General features: G+C 36.6%; 1 protein-coding gene across 2 annotated transcripts in view; it reads left to right on the top strand.

The window, feature by feature from the left end:
• Window positions 1-27,461, top strand: part of GALNTL6 (polypeptide N-acetylgalactosaminyltransferase like 6) — a 1,391,757-nt gene that overhangs the window by 591,772 nt on the left and 772,524 nt on the right. For both annotated transcript variants that reach the window (XM_070480689.1, XM_070480690.1), the window contains one exon: window positions 21,441-21,607. In XM_070480689.1, the coding sequence (XP_070336790.1) occupies window positions 21,441-21,607 (167 nt within the window). The remainder of the gene's footprint in view (window positions 1-21,440; window positions 21,608-27,461) is intronic.

Here is a 27,461-nt window from a genome sequence, read left to right as displayed (position 1 = left end):
TCAAGCAACTGATTACTCCATTAGACCTTATCATGTGAATCAGTGTAATAAGTCTTTATCCCTAGTGTTCTCTAAATGGTGTGTTGTGATAAGTACCAATTGTATGTGTGTGTGTGAAGTTTAACTCTTTCAGTAATATAAACATTTGCTTTCTGATAAAATTCCATTAAAAATCTGGAACTCCTACTGTGGAAAGAATTGCTTTTATTCCATACAGAAGGGGAGAATTTAGCTTTTAATGTTTAAAAATATTATGTTCATTATTCTGGCTTACGTTTCATCGTATGATAAAAATATCCCTACTTCCATATCTGTAAAATCACCACTTTAACTAGTATTTCCCTCCAGCAGTCAACCCCAGTTTCTAACAGATATTGATTTCCTCAGCTTCCACCCACTCTTCAGACTCCTAATTTGACTCCAGACACTAGAATGCCATCCACATTTTTCTTGCCAAAGTCACTATTGCCTTCCATGTTGCCAAACCCAATATTTTTACACTTTGTCTTGTGAAACATTCCAGCACAGTTTGAGGCTTAGGCCCGCCTCTCATTTTTCAGCATTTTTGTTCTGTTTCTAGGAAAGGAAACATGCTGACATTTTCCCGCAGTGCCTTTCAGTCACTTCTGCAAACCAATTCTCTTTATCTGATGACTAGGTACTATAGTTCACTGATGCTCCATGATGACTAGATGTTACAGCCCAATGATGCTCTGTTTCATCATTTTATTTACTCTCTTGCCAACCTCATCCACCAAGGCCTGTTAATTCCGTCTCTAAAATACAGAGCCAAAGTCTAGAAGGCATCCCTTCCCTTGGGCTCAGCTACATCCACCATCATCTCTCTCTCTCTTTTTTTAAAGTGGAGACCATTTTTAAAGTCTTTATTGAATTTGTCACAATATTGCTTATGCTTTATGTTTTGTTTTTTTACTGTGAGGAATGTGGAATCTTAGTTCCCTGACAGGGAATCAAACCTTCACTCCCTGCATTGGAAGGCCAAGTCTTGACCACTGGACCACCAGGGAAGCCCCTTATCTCAGAAGTAAGATCCTAGGATAACCTCATAACTGGACCTCACACACTCTCTATTGCTCCTGTCCAATCCATTCAACAGAGTGAGCTAGAGTGAGCCTTGAAAACCAGGGCTGATCATAAATCCTCCCTTCTGTCTAAAATACTTACCAGACTTTCTGTTGGTTTCTGCCCCTCTCTGGCCTCCACTTTCGCTCTCTCTTCTGTGGTCACTATGTTTCTGCCTCAGAGCTACAGTAAACACACAGCTGCATAAACAAACTATTTTTATTCCTTAGGACAGGCATAAAATATCATATTATATTAAAGTAGTAATCATAGAAAGAAAGTGAAAGTGAAGTCGCTCAGTTGTGTCCAACCCTGCAACCCCATGGACTGTAGCCTACCAGGCTCCTCTGTCCAAGGGATTCTCCAGGCAAGAATGCTGGAGTGGGTTACCATTTCCTTCTCCAGGGGATCTTCCTGACCCAGGGATCAGACCCAGGTCTCCCGCATTGGAGGCAGACACTTTAACCTCTGAGCCACCAGGGAATAGTACCATATAAATAATTAATTTATAAAATAAGGTCCCCATGGCTGATTCATGTTGATGTTTGACAGAAAACAACAAAATTCTGTAATGCAATTATCCTTCAACTAAAAAATAAACAAATTTTTTAAAAGTTCCCAAATAAATTAATAAACAGCGATTACCCTCCTGTACCTTCAAATACACATATATTCAACAATCCAATCTAATTTTCCAGGCCTGTCAAAGGCAAATAAATTACCAGTTATCACTGCTTTATCAAACCCAACTGGCATGGCAAGATTAGAAAAGAAAAACAGTGTGACTAAAGCCAGCCATTGAAAATTGAATAAGCTGACATTAAAACAATTACTATGTAAATTGGTTGCTTGAAAATGACTTATACCGATATGCTATATGGTCTGCTTGTCAGTAGCCAGATGCCAGTTGACATTTATTCTTTGGCGATTGAGAATGTGGCTGAGAGAACTTTAGCTGAATCAAAATGGCTTTGCAAGAAATTATACAGTGGCAAAAAGCTAAAAGAAAATAAAGAGGCTGTCTCTCCTTTCTAAACGTAAGTGGTTCCTTTGATAAAATTTAAAAAAAAATAAATTATAGTTTACCAGCAATAATACACTTAGCTATTTTGATAATCTTGTTTAGAATATCTGTTTAAAACAGACCTCACAGAATTGTCTGAATTGTCACCTATCAGTAAAGACATTTTACAGGTTTTTTGACAGAGTAAGGTAATGAACTTTTTAATTCAGGGTGTGTCCAAAGTGCTGAAAACTGGCTCTCGTATATATATGCAAAGGTGATCTAAAGGTACAAAAAACCCACAACACAATGAAATTGTATTTGAAACGGCTACCCATTCCAGTATTCTTGCCTGGAGAAGCCCATGGACAGAGGAGCATGATGGGCTACAGTCCACGTCGTAGCAAAGAGTGGGACAGGACTGAGCATGCGCGCATTAACGCATGAGATCAAACAATCTGTAGCATCATGCAGTGATTTCCCTCTCACATACAAACTAGTGAAATTGACTGATCCAAGTGAAACTGACTACAACTGGGTAGACACACTCTTTATTTCCATTTCAGAGAATTTTCATGATCATCACAAAACAGAATACATCTTAACCATTTAGAATATGGGCCCTAAAGGAAACCCAAAGTATAACCCCTTGCCTCTGTATTACTATCATGACTACTAGCACATTTAGCATTACATGAAAAATGTCCCAAGTGTTACATGTTTCACATGAGAGATATGTGTGTTTGTATAAAATAAATAAACTGGCTTAATTTACTTACATTTTTTGAATCTAACATTCAATAATTTTATAATAATTTTTTCTCAGTTCCACATGGAATGTTTATCCAACTAGATCTACATCTATGCATAAACAACTCTTAATAAATTTCAGTAGATTGAATTAATCCTGAATATGTTCTCCAATCAAACTTAAATTAAAAGTCAATAAAAATAATATATGCAGAAAAGTTGCAAATATTTAGAAATCAAATAATGCTTTTATGAATAACCCACAGGTCAAATGTGGAATCATAGAAATTAAAAAGTATTTCAAATGGAATGATAATGAAACTTATTAGTATAGAAAATATACTTGAACTTATTATTAATGAAAATATATTTGATAGTGAAAGACCAAAGCTTATTTATGTTCTTTACAATTAAAGTAGTGTTTATAAGCAATCATAGCTTTAAATGTGTAAATTAAGTAAGAAAATTTTTCAAATCAATCATTTGGGAAAATAAGTATAAAAAAGAAATCAATTACATTGTCAAAAATTCATAATTTCAAAATTTAGTATTTTGAGTGGATTAATAAAATTTCTAAATCACAAGAAAATATCTCTAAGGAAGAACAAAAGACACCAAGAAGGAAATCCCCAGGTATTATTGTCAATCATGAAAAGATGGTATCATTAAACTTCCAACAGACATTTATGCTATAATAAATGAGATCTATAAACATAACTATGCCAAAAGTTTGACTCTTAGAGGAAATATAAAATTTCCTTGAAAATTCAAGTGAAAATGTCACAAAATTAAGCAAAATATCTGACTATCACTAGAGCTATAAAATATATGATGCTTGTAATTAAAATGTAATTAAAAGCCTGCAGTATTATTCTGGATTCTGAAGAAGATGTATGGCCCACCTAATTGACATTGTTGGAGGATAAAAAAGCAATAGTGGGGTGAGGAAAGGGCCTGAGAATTCAAAATGGCACTGAGTTGTTGAATTCCTTAAAACATGTTTGACAGTTGAAAACGAAAATACACTATTTTCCGGTGGTTTTCAGTGTACATAGAAATAAGACAACTGCAGAATAAGAGTGTAGAGAGACCTATATGGTAATAAGATTTCCATATTAAAATGAAGTAGGTACAATATTAATTCTAAATGGACTTGAAGCATGACAAGTATTTTAATCCCTAAAGCTACCATTAGAATGTTATACAATGTGTACCTGCATGCTCAGTCACTTCAGTCATGTCCTATTCTTTGTGACCCCATGGACTGTAGCCTGCCAACCTCATCTGTCCATGGGATTCTGGAGGCAAGACTCCTGGAGTGGATTGCCATGCCCTCCTGCAGGGGATCTTCTTGATCCAGGGATAGAACCCCTGTCTCAAGCATCTTCTGCATTGCAAGGGAATTCTTTTAGAGCTGAACCACCCCACTGGGAAAGCCCAATATAACATCAGAATCACAGTGGATGCATTGAAGTCAAGTAATAAAAGGTGTAAAAATAATCCAAAGAATGCACAAAAGGAGAAACATGAAAAGAAACCCAAATAGCCAACCCAGAAATAGCAGAATATATATTCTTCTCAAGTGTGCAGGAAACACTCTTCAAGTCAAACCATATCCTGGGTCATAAAATTAAGACTACAAGTTTTAAAAGACTGTAGATTTATAGAGTATGTTCTCTGATCATAATAAAATTAAATTAAAAATTATCAACAGGAATATAGGATAGTATTTATACAATTGGAAATTAAAAACAATTCCAAAAGATCAATATGTCATAAAAGAAGTTTCAAGTGAAATTAGAAAATATTTTAAATAAAAATTAAATGTTTTTTCATTTTACACTTAAAGTAGTTCTTAAAGTGAAATAATTCTAATCTATAATTCAGTGTTTTAAAACAGAAAGAAAAAGGGCAATGAATTCATGAACTAAGTTTTCACCATGAGAATTGGAAAAGAAGAGCAAGATAAACTCAAAGAGTAAGTTTCTTGTAACTTTAGGATTATCTGTATTTCCTTGCAGTTCTCTCAACTTTCATTTCACATATTTCTATTTCTAGGTACATAAATATTTGGATTGTTATGTCCTCTTGATAAACTGACCTTTTTATCAAGAAATAAACTTTATATCTTGGTAATATTCTTTGCTTTGAAATCTGTTCTGTTGGCTATTATGAAAGCCACTTTAGCTTTCTTTTTGTTAGTGTTAGCATAGTAGTATATCTTCTGTGCATTTACTTTTATATTTATTTGCATCTCTGTATTATGAATAAGTCTGTAGGAGGTAGCAGAAAGCAATCTGACACTGCCTTTTATGTGCTTCATCAGACCACTTTAAATTCAATATAGTTTGCATGAAATATTTTTTTCCAGCCCTTCCCAATCAAAAAATGGGCCAAAGAACTAAACAGACATTTCTCCAAAGAAGATAAACAGATGGCTAACAAACACGTGAAAAGATGCTCAACATCACTCATTATCAGAGAAACACAAATCAAAACTTCAATGAGGTACCATTACACCCCAGTCAGGATGGCTGCTACCCAAAAGTCTACAAGCAATAAATGCTGGAGAGGGTATGGAGAAAAGGGAACCCTCTTACACTGTTGGTGGGAATGCAAACTAGTATAGCCGCTATGGAGAACAGTGTGGAGATTCCTTAAGAAACGGGAAATAGAACTGCCATATGACCCAGCAATCCCACTTCTGGGCATACACACCAAGGAAACCAAATCTGAAAGAGACACGTGCACCCCAATGTTCATCACAGCACTGTTTATAATAGCCAGGACATGGAAGCAACCTAGATGCCCATCAACAGACGAATGGATGAGGAAGCTATGGTACATATACACCATGGAATATTACTCAGCCATTAAAAAGAATACATTTGAATCAGTTCTAATGAGACGGATGAAACTGGAGCCCATTATACACAGTGAAGTAAGCCAGAACGATAAACACCAATACAGTATACTAATGCATATGTATGGAATTTAGAAAGATGGTAATGATAACCCTATATGCAAGACAGAAAAAGAGACACAGATGTATAGAATAGACTTTTGGACTCTATGGGAGAAGGCGAGGGTGGAATAATCTGAGAGAACAGCTTCGAAACATGTATATCATCAATTGTGAAACAGATCGCCAGTCCAGGTTGGATGCATGAGACAAGTGCTCGGGGCTGGTGCACTGGGAAGACCCAGAGGGATGGGATGGGGAGGGAGGTGGGAGGGGGGATCGGAATGGGGAACACATGTAAATCCATGGCTGATTCATGTCAATGTATGGCAAAAACCACTACAATATTGTAAAGTAATTAGCCTCCAACTAATAAAAAAATGGAAAAAAAAAGAAAAAAAGAAAAATAAATAAATAAATTCAATATAGTTACTGATACAGTTTGCTGCAATATACAACACTGCTTTGCTCTTCAAAATATCACTGAAGTATTGTTGAGTTTTTAAAGATCTTTGAGACTTTTCTCTCTTTCCTCTGTTTCTAACTTCCTTTGAAATAATTTCAAATTTTGTCATTCTATTTAATCTTTTTTTTTGTGAGAGCATCACAGATATAACTATGCACTGTGTGTATATGTGTGATTCTTTTTTTAATCCAAGTTTTCAAATCAATTCATTTCGGTCTAGCAAATGTTGATTATATTCTTACTATCTATAAGACACATAATTCAAAACCATTCACTTTATTTATGCTTTGTTATTTTAGTGGTTGCATTTATGCTGATGGAATATAACATAACGAGTCATGGTCTTCCCTTAAGTGATATTATATGACTTCATTTGCAGTATAAGAACCATACAACAGTATGCATCCATTTTTATACTTCTGACCTTTCTGCTTTTGTTGACATATATTTTGTTTCAACTTATAAATGTCAAAATATGTTGCTTTTATTTTTCCTATAGACTGATCAATTATCTTTTAAAATTTAACTAAAATAGAATAGTAATTTTGTTATTTTACCACAAAATTCTTTTTTTGTGTAAGTTAAACAGCAGAAGTTTATTTTCTCATGATTCTGGATGCTGGAGTCTGAGGTCAAGATGTCAGCAGGTTTAGTTTCTTCTGAGACCTTCTAACACACGTCTCTGTGTCTTCACCTGGTCTTCTGTCAAGATCTGTGTCCAAATTTCTTGTCTCCTAAAAATACCATTCCTGTTGATTTAGTGTTCACCCTAATGACTTCCATATGACTTAACTAGCTCTTTAAAGCCCCTGCCTCTAAATACAGTAAACATTCTGAAATACTGAGACTAAGACATCAGCATATGAATCTAAGAATAATGCAGTGGACTTCGTAACACATTTTTGGTTGTTGTTCAGTCACGAGTCCTGTCTGACTCTTTGTGACCTGTAGACTCAGCATGCCAGGGACCCCTGTATGTCACTGCCTCCCAGAGTTTGCCAAAATTCGTGTCCACTGAGTTGGTGGTGCTATCTAACCATCTCATCCTCCACTGCCCCTTCTCCGTTTGTCTTCAATCTTCCCCAGCATCAGGGTCTTTTCCAATGAGTTGACTCTTCACATCAGGTGACCAAAGTATTGGAGCTTCAGCATCAGTCCTTCCAATGAATATTCAGGGTTGATTCCTTCAGGGTTGATTGATTTGATCTCTTTGCTGTCCAAGGGACTCTCAAGAGTTTTCGCCAGCACCACATTTCAGAAGCATCAATTCTTCAGCGTTCAGCTTTCTTTATGGTCCAACTCTCACATCCATACGTGACTACTGGAAAAACCATAGCTTGGTCAGTTAATGTGCTGTCTAAGTTGGTCATAGCTTTTCTTCCAAGGAACAAGTGTCTTTTATTACTTTCATGGCTGCAGTCACCATCTGCAGTGATTTTGGAGCCCAAGAAAATAAAGTCTGTCACTGTTTCCATTGCTTCCCCAGCTATTTGCCATGAAGTGACGGGACCAGATGCCATGATCTTAGTTTTTTGAAAGTTCAGTTTTAAGTCAGTTTTTTCATCCTCCTCTGTCACTCTCCTCAAGAGACTTTAGTGCCTCTTCGCTTTCTGCCATTATAGTGGGATCATCTGCATATCTGAGGTTTCCCCCAGCAATCTTGATTCCAGCTTGTGATTCAACCAGCCCAGCATTTCAGACGACATACTCTGCATATTAGTTAAATAAGCAGGGTTACAGTATAACCAAATGAATTTTAGAATCCATTTGTCACAAAAAAAAAAGACACCTAGGATTTTTATGTGAATTGTGTTGAATCTGTGCATTGGGGAATATTGCCATCTTGATATTGTTTTCTGATCCAAAGCCTGGGATGTGGTTCCATTTATTTAGACAGCCCTCTAATTTCTTTCAATAAGTATTTGCCATTTTCAGCATATATTTGAACTTGTTTTGTTAAATGTTTTCCTAAGTAATTTATTATTCTTCATGGTATTGTAAATAACACAGTTGTCTTACTTTTATTTTAACCTATTTATTGCTGATCTGTAGAAGTATATTTGATTTTGTATTTTGAGCTTATATTTTGTAACTTTACTGAGATTGTTTTAATTTGTTTGCATGTATGTTTATACAAGTGTATGTTTGCATGTGTGTATTGTTTAGAATATATAATGTCATGTTATATGCATGTAGAAACAGTTTTAATTCTTTCTTTTCTGTTTGAATGCCTTTTGTTTCATTATCTGGCCTAATCTCCTTGAGGAGAAGTAGTGGAATGATGTTAAATAAAAGTAACTTACTTATCTTGTTCTTTAGGAGGAAACTGGTCTGTCTTGGAACCTCTGCCATACACTTGAGCTATATCAGGGTGACGAGTCCAGCACTACTGTCCTGCCTTACTGTGGGCGTTGTTGGGAAGTGAGCCCTGGCTATCTTAGTTGCATTTGCTGACATAGAACTTGTGCAACAGGGCTACTTAGTATAAAAGTTGGTGCCATGTGGTGGCCCCTCTAAGGGTGCCCACAAAATTTGTTTATATTGCTATTAATTATTTTAGTTTTGTCTAGATATAGATTTCCACTTAATATATTGTTCTAAAGAGCTTCCTGCAATGTTTACTTTTGTGGAGGTCTCCTGATGTATGTAGTGAAAGTGAAAGTTGCTCAGTCCTGTCTGACTCTTTGCGACCCCGTGGACTATACAGTCCATGGATTCTCCAGGCCAGATTACTGGAGTGAGTAGCCTTTTCTCCAGGGGATCTTCCCAACCCAGGTCTCCTGCATTGCAGGCAGATTCTTTACCAGCTGAGCCACAAGGAAAGCCCAAGCCTAATTCAATATTTGTGTGTTTGAAAAAATTTTATTTTACATTTTTTAATGTATTTTCATTGACTAAAGAAAACTAGATTGTTTTTTCCTCGTTTTAAATTTTCTTTTCTGTACTCAAAGTGCCCGCCCCCACTATCGTTCTATCTTGAATTATTTTTAACAAGAAGTCTGTGGTCACTCTTACCAGTTTCCCCCCACACTTATGTATCTTTTTTAACCCCCTCTGGTTGCTTTTATTTTTTTTAATTTAATTTCTATTGGGCTATCGTTGCTTTACAGTATTGTGTTAGTTCCTGCTGCGTAGACAACTGAATCAGCTACACGTGAACATATACCCACCTCACCTGCTTTCTGGATTCCCTTCCCACTCAGGTCACTTCAGAGCGCTGAGCAGAGCTCACTGTGCCACACAGGTTTCATCAGTTACCTGTTTTATGCGTGGTGTCAGTGCACCACTGTGTGTGTGCACATGCGTGTGTGTACATGTGTGCATGTGTGTGTGCACGTGTGTGTGTGTCATTTCCAAGCTCTTTTTTTTCCATTTATCTTTATTAGTGGGAGGCTAATTACTTTACAATATTGTAGTGGTTTTTGCCATACATTGACAAGAATCAGCCATGAATTTACATGTGTTCCCCATCCCGATCCCCCCTCCCACACCCCTCCCAAGCTTTTAATTCATCCCCCCTTTCCTTTTTCCATTTTGTATCAATAAATTTGTTCTCTACTTCTGTGTCTCTCTGGTTGCTGTCCAGATTGTGTCTTTATCAGTGCTTTTAAAAGCTGAATTATGAGAGACATTAATGTGACTTTCTTCATGTTTCTTGTGCCCAGATTACATGTACTTTTTGAAGCTTAGTGCTTCACATTTTCATTAAATCTCAAAAACTTTCAAATCTTTCTGCAAATACTTTTTCTGTCTCCTTTACCTTCTCTTGTTGATACTTTAATTAGATACATATTAGGCCTTTTGAAGTTTTCCACACTACTGATGCTCTGTTCATTTTCTGTTAAAAGACTTTCTTTTATCCTGTTTTGTTCATTTTAGAGAGTCCTCTTTCCATGTCTTCAAGTTTAGGGACCTGTTCATCCACAATATCTAATCTGCCTTAAATTTTACCCAGTGTAGTCTTCATCTCAGATACTGTAGTTTTAATCTCTAGAAGTTATATTTGGTTATTTTTAACTTCTTCTGTGTCTTTCAGTATGTTCAAGTATTCCTTTGTCCTCTTGAATGTTTGGAAAATGGCTGTAATAACAAGTTTAATATCATTGCCTATTCTAACATCCTTAATATTTGTGTCAATTTCACTTAGTGATTTTCTGCTTCATTTTCGGTTCCTGTTTTCTTGCTTCTTTGAATGGTTTGTCGTTTTTATTGGTTGTCAGACGTTTGAATTTTATTTTTTAGGGTGTAAAATATTTTGATATTCCTATAAGTGTAACTGAGCCTTTTCCCTGTGATACAATGTAGTTACTTAGAAACAGTTTGATACTGCTAAGTATAGCTCTGAAGAATTCTTTGAACTGGAACTGTTTTTAGGACTTATTCTCCATCCTTTCTAACCCTTTTTCCAATACTCTATGCAATTCTCCTTGAGATACAAGTTTTTTCATCATGCCTGCTGAGAACAAGAATTATTTCATGCCCTATATGAGTTACTGATCCCTTTAATCTTTTCTGGTGGTTCATCCCTCAGTTCAAGGTTACACCTTTACACACATGTGCCGATCTATACTCTGCTGAAGATTCAAGGGGATTCTGTAGATTGCCTAGGTTTTCTTTCTATACCATTCTTTCCTGCAAACTCTTATATACCTCGATAACTCTAGATCCCTGGCTTCATTTCCACCATTTAGGGAGATCACTTGGGTAGACCTGAGTTTCTCCTAACTTCTGCCTAGAGTTTCACTCTAGAGTATAAGCACAGGTACATGTTTGCTTCCTCTTCCTGAAGAATTTCTATATTTTTTTGCCAATGTGTTGAAAACCATTGTTTCATATTTTTAATATAGTGGTTTAGGTGGTCAAGTGGAAGAATAAGGCTGTCTGTGTTACTCCATTGTGCTTGTAGTCAGTTATATCCAACTCTTTGTAACCCCATGGACTGTGGCCCACCAGGTTTCCTTTGTACGTGGAATTTCCCAAGCAGGAATACTGGCATGCGTTGCCATTTCCTGTTCCGGGGGATCTTGCAGACTCAGGGACGAAGCGCTGGTCTCCTGCGTCTCCTGCATTGTCAGGTGAATTCTCTACCACTGAGCCACCTGGGAAGCCCCCCATGTTACTCCATGTTGGTTAAAAGGAGAAATCCCACTGATAATCTTAGCCAGAAATAATATTAGCTGGAAGTTGCAAAGCTCTCTGTCTTTATTAAAATATACAAAACTAATAGAGAAATATTAGATATAGGGGACACAGTGTCTACTTCTTTCCTTCCCCTACTAGTGTAATCTAGTGGTCCAGATAGCCCACTGGTTCAGCTGTCCAGGCCTTCTTAGAGTCTGTATTCAAATGATAGTTTGTCATAAATTTTTGTCATAGGTATTTCTTTATATATATTATTAAATGGCTTACTTCCAGAAGTATTTGTGGGATAATAGATTACATATTTCACAAAAATGTCTGATCTAGTGGAGTAATTGCCTACCTCACTTTAAAATATTACAGTATTTATATAATTTAATGGATTGGATTAATATAAAGATGTCATAAAAAGCCAATCATAGAATGGCATGTCCAAAATATTATGTAATCAGAACTGAAGAGTGTTGGATTCCATTTCTTTGCTCTCTACTCCTAGCTATGTGAGTTACAAATATCTTTCAAAAATTTTTAAACTCTTTGTGTCAAGTGTCCCATAATTTTATCACTCTTCACCCAGTACACTGTTTTCCCTGTTTGATTGTTAAAATAAATTTTGTTTAACTCTCTAAATGTCTCAAATTTCAATTAAATGAAGGACTACACTTGGTGATACCTTAAGTGTGGTTGCAGTTCAAAAAATGAGGTTGCAACTATGCTTCTGAAGATGGGAAACCTTAAATATACATGATCATATCTTTCTTTTTTGGTCTGTGAGGAAATTGAATCTCTTTAATGTTTCCATATAATGTAATATAACAGGTAGTTTCCATTTTCCTGTTTCCTTTTTTATTTTAACGAAGGCAGAAGACTAAGATGGTCATGTTCATTCCAAGTATTTCTGGCTATAATTGCACTGTCTATAAAATTGCACTTCTTGGGCCTTCCTGCCATGTGACTAGTGCTGGCCAGTGATTTGTAAGCAGAAGGAACTGTCATTTTAGAGACAGACCACTTAATATCCAGCTTGAGACCCACCACTGTTCTAACTAACCTCTGGCACAGTGATTGACAATGGTCAAAACATTGGGTGGTGCTGGTGACCTCAGGCAGAGACTCTCTAGCCAACTAGTGATAAATAAGAAGACACAGAGAGAGGATGTTCATTTTTTTGAGCCATTGGGATTGGGAGTTATTTATTACCATACCATACCATACCATACCATACCATACCATAACATAACATCCTGACTGATCTACTTAATATAAATAAAAAAAATCCAATAAAACAATAACTTTAGATAATCTAATGGAATGATCTAAGGAGTAAAATGTTCAAATGCTTCCACTCAAATGTTCTACTCAAATTTTGAAGCCTGAGTGTTTGAATCTATAAAATGGAGGTTTTGCCGTTGTATCCAAAACTAAATATTCAGCCTTAGGCATGAGAAAGTGTGTTTAGATGATGGTGAGGAAAATATGAAAGCTTTGAGAACCTTAAATGCACGTTTACCTAAACACTCACAGTATAAAAGTTGATATTGTTGCATGGACAATAAAATATCTCTTTCAGACCAAAAAAAAAAAAAAAAATCACAAATAAGTCAGGTACTTAAATCACATATCTCTAATTTTTTTTTTCCATTTATTTTTATTAGTTGGAGGCTAATTACTTTACATCATTACAGTAGTTTTTGTTATACATTGAAATGAATTAGCCATGGATTTACATGTATTCCCCATCCCAGTGCCCCCTCCCACCTCCCTCTCCACCCGATCCCTCTGGGTCTTCCCAGTGCACCAGGCCCGAGCACTTGTCTCATGTACCCAACCTGGGCTGGTTATCTGTTTCACCCTAGATAATAAGATAAAGACCATTACAGTATACTAACACATATATATGGACTTTAGAAAGATGGTAACAATAACCCTATATGCAAAACAGAAAAAGAGACTCAGATGTATAGAACAGACTTGTGGACTCTGGGAGAAGGAGAGGGTGGGATGTTTCAAGAGAACAGCATTGAAACATGTATATGATCTAATTTTTTATAAAAAAAATAGTTTATTCCTATTTGTTAAATAACTGCTTTTTGTGAAACCAGTGAAATTGTAAAGATAAATTAATGTAATTATAAAAGAATGGTGGTTAAGTATGTTTATAATAAACAATGTTGTTAAATATATCTTTAAATTGCTCTGTTATTAAATGTCAATAGTGAATATCAAAAAACATATATGCTTTGTTTGCTGAAACAGAATGGTGTGAGAAATATTCTATTCAGTTTTATTTTCGTTACTGTGAATGGTTTACAGACTAATTGGGTTTTTAATCAACTTTTAAAAATGCCTTTAAGGTTTATCATTTCTCACAAGTAGCTTAAGAATTTATTTCTTTTGTCTCTTTGGTCCATTTAAATTTAAAGATTTGTTTTTCCATTCACTTAGATAAAGTGTTACTTAAAGAGATGTCCTCATTTATGAGCCATTATTACTCTCCAAGTTAATTTTATGAAAAGGCTTATTTTAAAATAATACAACAATATTAAATGCAATAATAACAGGCATTTTCACCCGTACTCCTATAAACTTAATACAACAATTTTAAATTATCCCTATTTCTTTATATAAATTTGCTACCTATCCATAAACATACAAATTGTGTCTGACTTCATTTTACTTATTTCTTCAACACAGTTCCATATTGCCACATTGTCTTCTCATTTCACAAATTTCCCATTCCCAGTTTGACTTGAAGTTAAATCTAAAATACACAGATTGCAGATTCTTAATAAAGTCCTGGATATGCTTCAATATGTCTAGTAATAATGAGAAGCGGTCATCTGAACAATAGCTTGGCCAATGCAATGGCTGACTTTGAGAATGAATTCAATTTCCTTTGGAGCAGCTTAAATGCTGGACTGACTAAATATGATTTAATCAATTCAGGCACCACCACAAACAGGCTGGCTTTCCTTAGAGTAAAAATCAGATCACCACCCTCATTATTTTTGCCCAAGCTATTACAATCTCTAAACTTTCTTCCTTTCATCTTTGCTGTCTCAGTGCATCATTTACCCACATGTCAGAGGAATTATAAACACTATCCTGTCTTCCCCATCATTAACAGTATGAGAAATACTTCACATTGACTGCAGGCTAATGTCCAGATTTCTTAGAATCACTTTCAAGATCCTCCATGATCTGTTTCCCATGTACAGGCTCGTCTATAAAGACATCCCTAATTCTTTCAGACAAAGTTAGTCATACTTCCTGCAGGCTCTTCCGTGCCTGCGTGCCGTCTATTATGTCCCTTGTCTCATTTGAGCCTAATCATTTTATGTATCTGTCCACTGGTCTGTGAATCCTTCAAGGAGTAAACTGTAATTTATTCATCTTTTTATCATGTGTCTCTCACTTTCTCTCAAGCCGTTCCTGTCTCTCCTTGTTTCCTAGCGTCTTTCACAAAGGACTTGACAGATAAAATAACAATTGTTAAGGCAACGGTGGACTTCCCAGATGATCCAGTGGTTAAGACTTCACCTTCCAATGTAGGGGATGTGGGTTCAACATCTGGTCAGGGAACTAAGATCCCACATTCCTTGTGGCCAAACAACCAAAACATGAAAAAGAAGCAATATGAAAAGAAATTCAATTCCACACCAAAAACATATTTTTTAAAAAAGCAACAATAACAGCAACATATAATCTTAAAAGACTATTATCCAATATAATACTGTACTGAGTGCTTTGTATGGATTACCTAATTTAATTCTCTTTCACAAATTATGAATAAATTATAATTTTTTTGCTTGTATATTGTTACACATGAGAAAACTAGTCTTATAGAAGTTAAATAACTGATCCATTTTCACACACATGGCAAAGCCACATTTAAACCTAAATAGTCTAATGTATAAAATGTAATTTTTCAATATTTGAGGAATAATCATAAGGAGTGAGTTTTCAGTGTGGTCTCACTGAAAAAAATTACAGGCATCTATATAAAGAAGGTAACTTTATTACTAATAATCTACTTATTAGATTAAGGCTATTTTTAATGTAATTTGGGTGCATGCTCAGTCATGTCCAACTCTTTGTGACCCTGTGGACTGTAGCCTGCCAAGCTCCTCTGTCCATGGAACTGGAGTGAGTTTCCATTTCCTCCTCCAGGGGATGTTCCTGACCCAGGGATCAGACCCAGGGATCAAACCCAAGTCTTCTGTGCCTCCTACACTGGTAGGCTGATTGTTTCAGATTGGTTTCCTCTAAAGTAGACTCTGAGACACAATTTGAGTGCAGTAGTTTTAAAGATATAATCACAGAGTATTCCTGGGTAAGGAGGGTGAAGAGGTAAGACAGGGAAGGGAAATCATCCAGTCAAAGATCCCCATCCTGATGCTTATCTCTGTGGGCACCTGAGGCTCCATCTTGCTGGAAAACCATGGAGATGATACAGAAAACACCTCAGAGATGCTTCACTACAGAACTGCTTTTTTCCCAGCTTCATTGGCTGACACTTGCTCTAGGGCATTCATTTGCCTCCGAATTTTTGATCTACCTTTTATCAGAGATGAAAGCACTTTGTTGACTGTCTGCTGGTACTTATGATAAGACCAACTTGGCAAGTACTAGGGTGGTGATGCTGTAGAGATGGTGGTGATGCTTTGGCATCAGTGCTGGAGCTGTTACTCATCAACTTGTGCTTCCAGTAAATCAGATCTTTATTTGAGCTATAGATAGATAGATGTTAAATAGATGGATAGATAGATAGAGGGATGATAGATAGAGGGATGATAGATGGATGGATGGATGGATAAATGGGTGAGTGGATAGATGGATAGATACATGGATGATAGATGACAAATAATTAGATAATAGATGATAGGTAGTAGACACATAGATGATAGGTAGATACACATACACACATGTACATACATAGACAGCTAATTGTTACATCATATATCACTGCTGTGTTTTTTATTGAACTCAGGTTCAGTTGCTCAAAGCCAATCATTTGAGAGGCAAGTATGAGTAGACAGGAAAGGTGTTTCAATCAGAAAAGTCAGCAGTCTGAGGAGAAGGTGGATTTGTCCAGAGACCAACTCTGAAGCTTCTGCTTGGCCATGACCAGTTTTAAAGGGAGAAATGGGGAAGAATCTCAGTGAATCATCAGAGCAGGATGTTGGATTCTGATCATTCTCCATTGCATGAACATCTCTTCTGATGTTATCTTTCCTGTGTGATCTGCCTGCAGGATTGCTAAAGGGGCTGCTGGGGTAGCCAGCTAGTCATTTTTTAACTACTTTATTCTTCATCCTTACTTCTTTTTATCTAGAAAAACAATCAGCAGGTTAGACAAGGCATACATAGTGTGCATTCAGGACAGCGTAAGTCAGGAGTTAGGTTGAGTTGCTGAGTGAATCTCATCCCTAGAATTAAGGTCTTTTTAAAATTATTTTAATTGGAGGCTAATTACTTTACAATATTGTGGTGGCTTTTGCCATACATTCACATGAATCCGCCATGGGTGTACATGTGTCCCCCATCCTGACCCTCCCTCCCACCTCCCTCCCCATCCCATTCCTCAGGGTCATCCCAGTGCTCCAGCCCTGAGCACCCTGCCTCATGCATTGAACCTGTACTGGCAATCTATTTCACATAGGATAATACACATGTTTCAATGCTATTCTCTCAAATCATCCCACCCTCGTCTTCTCCCACAGAGTCCAGCAGTCTGTTCTTCACATATGTGTCTCTTTTGCCGTCTGGCATATACCAGAATTGAAAGAATTAGGGTCTTTTAAGGCTGGAGGAGAACAGAAATGAGCAAGCAGGACAGGGAGCAAAGGATCTGTTTTCATGTTCAACTTGATATCATTTTGACACTTCAAACTTAATGTGGTCAAAACTGAATTCATCTTTACCCTCAAGTCTTGGAGCACTCAGATGTCCCTCACGCACTGTGTTCTTACATCCATCTGTATTTCATACATCAGTTGACCATGTCCAAAATGTGGGGGTCCTCCATAACTGTTTATCCCAGACATTTACTATGTCATGTCAATTATTTTCCTAAATATATCTCAAGCTGGTCTTTTGCAGGCCCCTTTTAACTCTCACTTGCATTTCTGCAGTACTTTATGAATTGATTCAGGGGCCCCACTCTCAAATGCTTGTACATGTCTACGTATCAATTCCCCTTTAGATCTTTGCCTCTTTACCAGTCTGTATCTCCTATTATTAACATAAATACCTTAAAGTCAGAAACTGGGGTTCATTCATTGTTTTATCTCCACTTTGCATCCTGGCTAGGGGTAAGCCAACAGCAAATCATTGTGAACTGAACACACAAATGAACAGAAAGATACTTTCACATCCCTCGTATGGTAGTACTTTGAACTCACACATATAGAAATTACTTAAAATACTTTTATGAGCAATGGCTTTCTTGCCCATGATCAGTCTTCCATCCTCACAAGTCTGCCTGTTTTTCTGAATAGGATTATATATAGCTGTTAAATGTATCTTTAAATCCCAAAGCCTACTGATTGCTTTTGGGCTGCGGTCCCTAACATTTTTGGCACCAGAGATTGGTTTCATGGAAGACAATTTTTCCATGGATGAGATGAGGGAGATAGTTTTGGAATGATTCAGGAACAGTAGGGTCTGTGATCCTATGAGAATCTAATGCTACCGCTGATCTGAGAGGAGGTAGAGATCAGAAGGTCATGCAAACAATGGGAAGCAGCTGTAAATACAGGAGAAACTCCACTTGCCCACTGCTCATCTCCTGCTGTGCAGCTTGGTCCTAACATGGACTGGTCCATGGCCCAGGGGTTGGGAACCCTGCTATAGTGTACAGCTCTTATTGAACAAACAAGCAAGCAATGTGTACAGTATCTCCTCTAAATGTTAAAAGAATAATTTTCCTCATGGGAATATCAGTTACATTCCCAGAGCATTGTTAGGTATGACATTCAAAAAACTAAGATCATGGCATCTGGTCCCATCACTTCATGGCAAATAGATGGGGAAACAGTGGAAACAGTGACAGCTTTTATGATCTGGGACTTCAAAATCACAGCAGATGGTATTGGAGCCATGAAATTAAAAAATGCTTGTTCCTTGGAAGGAAAACTATGACCAACATAGACAGCATATTAAAAAGCAGAGACATTACTTTACCGACAAAGGCCTGTATAGTTAAAGCTATGGTTTTTCCAGTAATCGTGTATGGATATTAGAGTTGGACCACAACAAAAGGTGAGCTCCAAAGAGTTGATGCTCTTGAACTGTGGTGTTGGAAAAGACTCTGGAGAGTCCCTTGGCCTGCAAGGAGATCCAGCCAGTCCATCCTAAAGGAGATCAGTCCTGGGTGTTCATTGAAAGGACTGATGCTGAAGCTGAAGCTCCAATTCTTTGGCCAACTGATGAGAAGAACTGACTCACTGGAAAAGACCCTGATGCTGGGCAAGATTGAAGACAGGAGGAGAAGGGGACAACAGAGTATGTGATGGTTGGATGACATCCCTGACTCGATGGACATGATTTTGAGCAAGTTCCAGGACTTGGTGATGGACAAGGGAGACTGGTGTGCTGCAGTCCATGGGATCACAAAGAATCACACATGACTGAGTGACTGAACTGAACTGAGCTGAATGTTGATACAGGAAAACACATTTGTCTCAGGTCTTTGGCCTTGTTGAATGGATGAAAAGTGAAAGTGAAAGTGAAGTCTCTCAGTCGTGTCTGACTCTTTGCTACCCCATGGACTGTAGCTTACCAGGCTCCTCCATCCATGGGATTCTCCAGGCAAGAATACTGGAGTGGGTCACCATTTCCTTCTCCAGGAGATCTTCCTGACCCAGGGATTGAACCCAGGTCTCCCACATTGCAGGCAGACGCTTTAACCTCTGAGCCACCAAGGAAGCCCTGTTGAATGGATAACTCTCTGTAATTATGGCAAGATGCACTGAATTCCTTTAACACTCTTTTCCATCTTTGTGCATTATATATGAAAGCACCCATCTCACTATACTCTTGGAAATCACTGACATGTATGCTTCATATATTGCTCTTTAAAATCATTTTATGTTATCCCCAAAAGGAATATGTTCCTTTGTGAAAGCCACTCAGTCATGTTTGACTCTTTGCAAGCCCATGAACTTTAACCTGCCAGGCTTCTCTATCCATGGAATACTCCAGGTCAGAATACTGGAATGGATTGCCATTCCCTCCTCCAGGGGATCTTCCTGACCCAGAGATCGAACATGGGTCTCCTGAATTGCAGGCAGATTTTTTACCACTGAGCCACCGGGAAAGCCCTGGTTCTTTTAGGAGCATGTCTTTTATAGGGCTTTTATGCCCATTTCATGGTATCATTTTGATGGTTTTTTCCTAGCTCTCTCAATTGTATTTGAAAACATCGAAATCTACCATTTTTATAAATATTTTTACAATTTTTAAAATCTGAGATCAAATAAAGTGATAATAAAGTGACAAGATAGAAAGAAATATTTATATTTTTATATTTAAAATATGTGTCTAAAAATATGTCATTTTATTGTAATTTCCAGGATAGTTAATTTTTTCTTTAATTGCATTATACTAATATTCTGTCATCTGAAACCATAAGACAAGATCTATTTTATACCCATATTTAAGTTATCCTATTAAGATCATAGTAAAACAAAGTATTGAAATAATTGACTAAAAACATATTGTAGGTAATGTCTTGAATATTCTGGTATGTTTCTATGCATACTGGTTGAAACTATGCATGCTTTAAAATTTATACTTTGTTTTGTTTTCTCATCTAAATTAAATAGTAGCCATTTCTGGCAAAAGACAAATTATTAGATGTTCTTGCTTTTAAGCAGAAACTGTGTCTGTTTCCAGATTTTTGCTCTTTTTTGTCTTCAGGTTGTCCATATCAGGAAAATCACTGAATTTTAATAATTGATTAAAAGTTCATTCTGTATCATTTTTAAAGTAACTCAAATGTTTCACCAACAAGTGAATTCATTGTCCTTCATAAAGCTTGGGCAAGTATGACCAATGCTGAACTAAAAATTAAATGAGATTTGAGACCCAGTTTTCTGCCCTATTTATAAATTACTTAAATAAATCAAGAATATTGAGAGCATAGTCATGACATATACTAAATTGCTCGTAACTATGCCCAGAGTTAAAACCTACTTCCTATTTGGCATCTCAGATTACTTCACAGTGATAACAGAAATATGAGATCTCTATAGTTCTCGTAAGGAAAGTCATAGTGTCATGATGTGAATCTCACTGTGGTCTCAACCATGAGGTTGCATCAGTATATGATTATTTAAGATTAAATTTTCACTTCTTTCACTTTAAGTCTCCTTTCTCCCCTAGAGCCTTAAACGCTGCCCAGTCATGGAGACGTAACCCAACTTAAACTGATTATTTGGGCATAAATATTACAGAAGTTAAACTTCCAAAACTTCCCAGAAATCCACCCAAACATTAACCATGTGCTCAGTGGAAATGATGTTAATACATAAAATTTGTCCTTATTACTATTAGATAGCAATAGAGAAAATATATATTAACAAGAGCATGACATTTCAGTGCAATTCTTACCTTCTTTTTGAGCCACTGGTATAGAAAAGCATAGATGAAGCCAATATACAAAGGAGGTCATAGTTGAGGAAATTATGGCAAAATCAACCAAGAATCACTGGAATAAACTATTTATCTGGTTTTATAGTCCAACAGAGCTTCTTATTATTTAACCTTGTTGAGTCGAGACACATTATCTGTAACTGAATAAATGTGAAATTGACACATTAAAAAAAAAAGAGAGAGAGTGGATGTGAAAGGGAATCATTAATAAATCCCAAGAATGGGTAGAGTAACTATAATGATGTAGAAGCTCTGTCTGGGAAATCATTAGGCAAAGTCTCATTTTCCCAGTTGTCTGATAACATAATTGGTCAATGACAATATAAAATGTACTACCGTTTTGCATCTCACACAGCCTTGCCCTCCTCTTTCAACTCCAGCTGTAAGCACAAGATGTACCTGGAAAGGCTGCCAAACACCAGCATCATTATCCCATTCCATAACGAAGGCTGGACTTCCCTCCTCCGGACCATACACAGCATCATCAACCGGACCCCAGAGAGTCTGATTGCAGAAATCATCCTGGTTGATGACTTCAGTGATAGAGGTAAGTCATTGTTGATACCATTTTATGTGATTCTGTTATCACCTGCATAATCATTACAGGCTTTTAAAATAAGGCAGATGATTATTGCAATGGCTTCTTGCTGATTCTATCTGAAAGGTGATTATGAAGTTTTATCTATGCTGCGATGTTGTGATTTTGTAAAATGTTGGCCAAATGCAAAATGAAATGAATAAGTTATTGGCATCATTTGGGGTATCTGAAAGAAATATACATTGCATTTCTGTTGTGAATGAGACAGGTGTTGGCAGAATGTCTTAAGTTCTATCTTCAGCTTCAGAAAAAACACTGTGAAATATGGTGAGTACATATGAATGGTGATATGTTCCAGGACAACCATAAAACCTGTTCCTATTTGTGAAAAAGATCTGCTTTGCTGTTTACCAGCAAGATGGTTTCTCCAGGCTATGTTTCTCTTATTTCATAAATACTGGAAATGGTAAGTAACACAAGGAAATATTTTGACTTGGTGATTTTAGTATTGTATTGTATCTGAACAGTAACAGCAAAAAGGCCTGGAGTGCAGAGTATTAGAAAATTTAGCATCGTTTTACTGTTTTTTACTATTTGGATGAACACAATTTGGTTTATAAGTCAGGGGAATACAATTATAGAAAGTTTCTTGAGTTTAGGATTTGATAAATCATATTTGCTCTAAATACAGGAATTTTAAATACTACAGGATAAGTAAAATCTTTCTATCTTGGCTGGTGGACAGGCAGAAACTTTTTCTAAAGGTATTCATCTACCTTCTGTTTCTTTGCATAAAAGAGTTTGGTTTAACTATACTGTGTGTGTGTGTGTAAGAATGGCAGTAATCAAGTTTGTGTATTTTTCCCGTCTTACAAGAGAATGCATCTTGAGTTTTGATGAATTAATTGAAGGTTGGGAAATTTCATTTGCACACAGAAAACTATTCTTCATAGTACTTAGAAATTCTATAAAAGTAAAACCACTTGGTGTGTTAGCTTTGAGGTTTCTGTAATGTTTTTGTCTGCAATGATTCACTTCTAATACTGATTCAGGATTCATGGTCTATTTGTATGTGTTGAAGTTTATGTGACAAAAGAAAGTTGTCTGTTGTTCTGTTAAATACTAAACTAGCAACTTGGTAATTCAAATTGATTTTAAAGTACCTTTTGCCTTGCATTGCTTAGGTAGATATGTATTAAATAAGTATCTAAGAAATACTTAAAATTAAATGTATTCATTAAAATTAATTTAAATAACACAGAAACTTCTTTTTTTTTTTTTTAATTGAGGCTACTTGTCTCAAAATGGTCATTATTACCTCAGGCTAAAAATGCTCATTTCATGTGTTAAAGCTAAAACTTTGCTTTTAAATAAAAGAATGAAAAAGGAGGTAAAGATCTGGGATCGTAGGTACAAAACCAAATAAATGGAATTTTTTGGTTGACTGGTACCAAGAGAAATAAGACAGTCTATCTGTAGAGAATTTTCTGCATAATTAGCTTTGTCTTGGTAAACTATGTCCAACAACAGCATTTTGACCTGAGGGTAATAGAGAGGAGACACTTGCTAGCAGTAAGTGATTTGTAGAGAATTTTTTTATTGAATATCTCTCAAAGGTGCTTTCTAATGGAAAGTCCTTGAAGAGGAAGAAAAGAATGGTCTGGATTTTCAAATCCCTGTGTAGTGGCAGGTCTGATGGATGATCCCTTCTACATAGAATGTTCTGGAAAAGAAGTGTGTTCAGGATGGTCGATGTCATTGTTTTTCGTGAAGTGAAACAACACAAATAGTGTCATCTGGGAGTGTGATGGTGATTTTGACTTTCCTAGTGGACATTTTTAAGGAGAATAATTATGTTGCAGAAAGGGGGACCCCTTCCAGGCTCTGAAACTGGACTCTTGTCTAACACTTGGAAATAAATTGTCCGAGGAACACATGTGCTGATAAAGCAAGAGATTTTGTTGGGAAAGGGTGCCCGGGGACGAGGGGCGGTGGGAGGGGAAGCAGTAGGGTAAGAACAGCTCCGCCACGGGGCTCCCAGTCTCTGGTTTATGGCGGTGGGATTAGTTTCCGGGTTGCCTTTAGCCGATCATTCTGACTCAGAGTTCATCCTGGTGGTGCGCGCCTTGTTCAGCCAAGATGGATGCCACCAAGAAGGATTCTGGGAGGGGGTCAGGCACGTGGGCTCTCTTTTTGACCTTTCCCAAACTCTTCTGGTTGGTGGTGGCTGATTAGTTGCATGTTCCTTACCAAGACCTCCTGTCATAAAACAACTCATGTAAATGGTTACTATGGTGCCTGGACAGGGTTGGGGGTTTCAGTCAGTGTGCTTCCCCTAACAATTATTTTAATGCTTTCGTAAATCTTTCCTTTGGTTATTCTATTCCTGGGAGCAATCAAGTGGAAAGTATTATTTTATAATCGTTAAACTTTCAAAAGGGGAAGTTTTAGGGAATATTGCTTTTCATTTCACAGTCTGATGATATGTGTAAGAGTAAACTTTGAAAGACATGATAAAAATACCTTAATAATATTTTATGTTATATCATAATTCTAAAGCTTATGAAATAGGAGAGACCTTTCTTTCAAATTGTTGTTTCAGATTACAGAATCCCACCTGATAGAATGTTAGGGTTTGTGGGCATCCCTGGTGTATGGAACAGGAGAAACCTTCCTTTCAAATTTTTGTTTCCCACTACAGAATCTCATCTGCTAAAATATTGGTGTTTAAAAGCATCACTCACTTTCTGAATTGTGGGAAGTCTAGAAAATCAACATAGTAAACACAGGTTAGAATCCTCATACTGACAATAAACTGTATGACTTTGGGTAAATGAACCTCTTGGTGTCTCAAATTTCTTTATCAAACGCGGCTAAGTGACGCTTAGTCATCTGAGTTATCCAGGGAGGTGGTGATGGAGCCCGCCGTGGCTGATAAAGGAACTGTGCTCCATAGAGCAACTGTTCTCAGATTCTGGCTACTCCTCACCAAATACCGTCCTGAAAAACAGCATCAATTTTCTCCATACTTTTATGAGGCCATCCTCTCAATTTAATCAAATCATTTGCACAAAATTGAATCAATCAATCATTCTGTCATCTGTCCATCCATCCACCCACACATCTATCTGTCCCCCCACCATCCCCAGGTGAAATCAGAGTCCTACCTTCATAGAAGGCATATGAAGACAAATTGTAGTCATTTTTAACATGGTAGAAAAATTAGCACTGCATTAACATTAAAAAAAATCCAGTTTTACCAATAAGCAGGTAGTTTCACAGATATTGAAGAAAAAAATATAAATTTTAGAATTTCAGCACAAAGAGGATAAATAGAGCATATCATCTTCCTAAATTATGTCTGTGACCTTAATGTTCATCAAAACTCGTTCAGGATTGTTTTTACTATTAGAAGAGGAGGAAGATATCCCCAGGCATCTCATATTTACAGGGCCTCAAAGACAAAGAAGTTTTCTCTGCTTATTAGTTAGTTATGATTTATAGCAATATTTTTAAAAGCTATTATACTTTATGATTTTTTTGGTATAACTCAGAAATCAGAAGGTTTTTTATCCCACCAATTCTTTAAAAATCAAGTATTCTAGACAAATCATAAAGTACAAGAAAATATAGGGGAAGTTTTGTTCTCCTTCAGGAAATTATTTCTGAAACATTACACTTCATGTTTATTTTCAGAAATACATTCTAGCTCTAGGTCTTTTTAGTATACATTTTAACACCTTTGCCCTATAGCTCTTCTGAATATTCTCTAACGTCCTTTAGATACCGGTGATAACATTTTGGCAAGACTTAATCCAACATTACTGCTTTCTCTTTTATGTCTTGCAGGTCAATAGAATAGCTACACTTGAATAAACAGAGCCAACATGGTAGCCATGTTAGTGGCATGATGTAATACCCCTTGAAATTCATAGCTCCAGAAAATATGGTCACTTTGCTCATGAAGTCTTTAAAACTGGCTTCATAGCAATAGAGAAAAATGATAAACTATTTTCAAATTATAGAATCATTATAAATATTGCAAAGTGATTTTTTAAAATTGGCTTGGATTTATCCAGTTGACCTAGTTGTCAGAATGCTTTAAAAAAAAAAAAGGAACATGTGAGCACTTCTTGGTTTAGATATTTTCTGCAGTGAGCTTGGTAAACAGAGTATTGTTTTAGCCTCAGAATGTAAGCCTACTGCCTATAAACATGGGAAGGTGTAAGCCTGCAGGTAAAATTTCAAAGCCAACATAGTTTTTGCTTTCTGAAGCTCACCAAAGTTAGCAATTTTTTTTTTTCTAATAAGGTCTCAGAAATACATTTAACAACTTAACTTGAGGCCTTTAACAAGGCTTCATGATAACTTTAAAGCAAGACTAATCCTAGGCTTATCTCCAAATTCCAGGCAACCTTTGCAGCATACACATGGAAAATGTTGAAATGTGTGAACTAAGCTGCAGCTTAGCCTCAGAGATGGGGCATATTTGAACCTGAGAATTCTCTAAACTGGTGCCCTTATATGAATTCAAGTTCAACCCAAGGGAACTCGCAGGAGAGTTGCTGACACACTTCCCTTAACACAGGTGGGGGCGGGGACAGGGTGCTACTTTGACCTGGACGTTGTGCACAGATACACACACATAGTTACATGCACGTGTGCACGTGCACACGCATACACACACACACACACACACACACACACACACACACACAGGCGCCTGCTTGTTTCAAACTTCCTGGACAGAAAAAGAAGGGAGCTGAGTGTTTGAGATTCACAAACACCTATTATTCTCCATATTCTAGTTAGAAAGAAAAGCGGAAGCTTGAAACCATCCTTCCTATCTTAGCAAAATCAGCAACCTTAATGAAATCCAATTCACTCTTCCCCAGAAAGCATAGCTCCTCGCTCCTCAAAAAGTGTGGTCCTGGGACCAACAGCATCAGGATCACATTGAGACTTGTCAGCCTGGCAGACCCCCAGGCTTTACCAAGACATACCAGAATCTTCATTTCAACAAAATCTTTGTGTCACTTTTATGAAAATCAAGGTTTTAGAATAACTGTCATGTGTCTCAGAACTGGGACTGATGCTTCAGTGAGTAATATAGCTGCATACATAGCTTAATTTCAGAAATCTTCTGTTTCTTATCCATACTATTATGACATACATTTTTCTATTTGTTCTTATTATTTAGCATTTAATTGATGTTGGATTTATAAATTTGTAAGGGGACATTTGGGATAGGAATTCTATAGTATTACCTCTACATTCTTTTATGGAACATTTGTGAGTACATTTATTTGAAAAAAAAGTTGAAATTTTCACAAATCTGTAGACATTTACTCTGCCTTCTTATGGACCCATTTTACAGGAATTTTATATTGAATTTCAGGTTATTGCTGTTACTCCTCCCCAGCCAATGTTCATTCTTTGTTATACAAATGTGTCTTCCAATAATTTGCTGGTCTATTTTGCTTTGAAGCCATTTAAAAATGTTCTTGTCAAAATCAGATACCATATGTATGTGTATACCCACACATACATACACAGGCAGTTTCTTAAAGGTCCCTATTACCATCAAAATTTTTGACTCTTCACATAGTTAAAAGTCTCTATAAATCTTTAAAATACTGAAAATATTTAAGTCATTTTACAAATGGTATTGACAAGTCTTGAATTTCAGAGTCTGTTTTACTCAAATACTCTTAAGGAAAGTTGCCATCACTCACTATATCATTAAGGGCAGTTGCCATAATCAGACAAATCAGCAGGCACAAGTGTTATAACTATTCAAAGTTGAAAGGTATCATCAACATGAAAAAATTGTAAAGTAGATGAAAACTGCTAATGCACTTCT

This window comes from Odocoileus virginianus, chromosome 18 (genome assembly GCF_023699985.2).
Source record: "Odocoileus virginianus isolate 20LAN1187 ecotype Illinois chromosome 18, Ovbor_1.2, whole genome shotgun sequence".
Lineage (NCBI taxonomy): Eukaryota > Metazoa > Chordata > Mammalia > Artiodactyla > Cervidae > Odocoileus > Odocoileus virginianus.
This window is presented reverse-complemented; position numbering and strand designations above follow the sequence as displayed.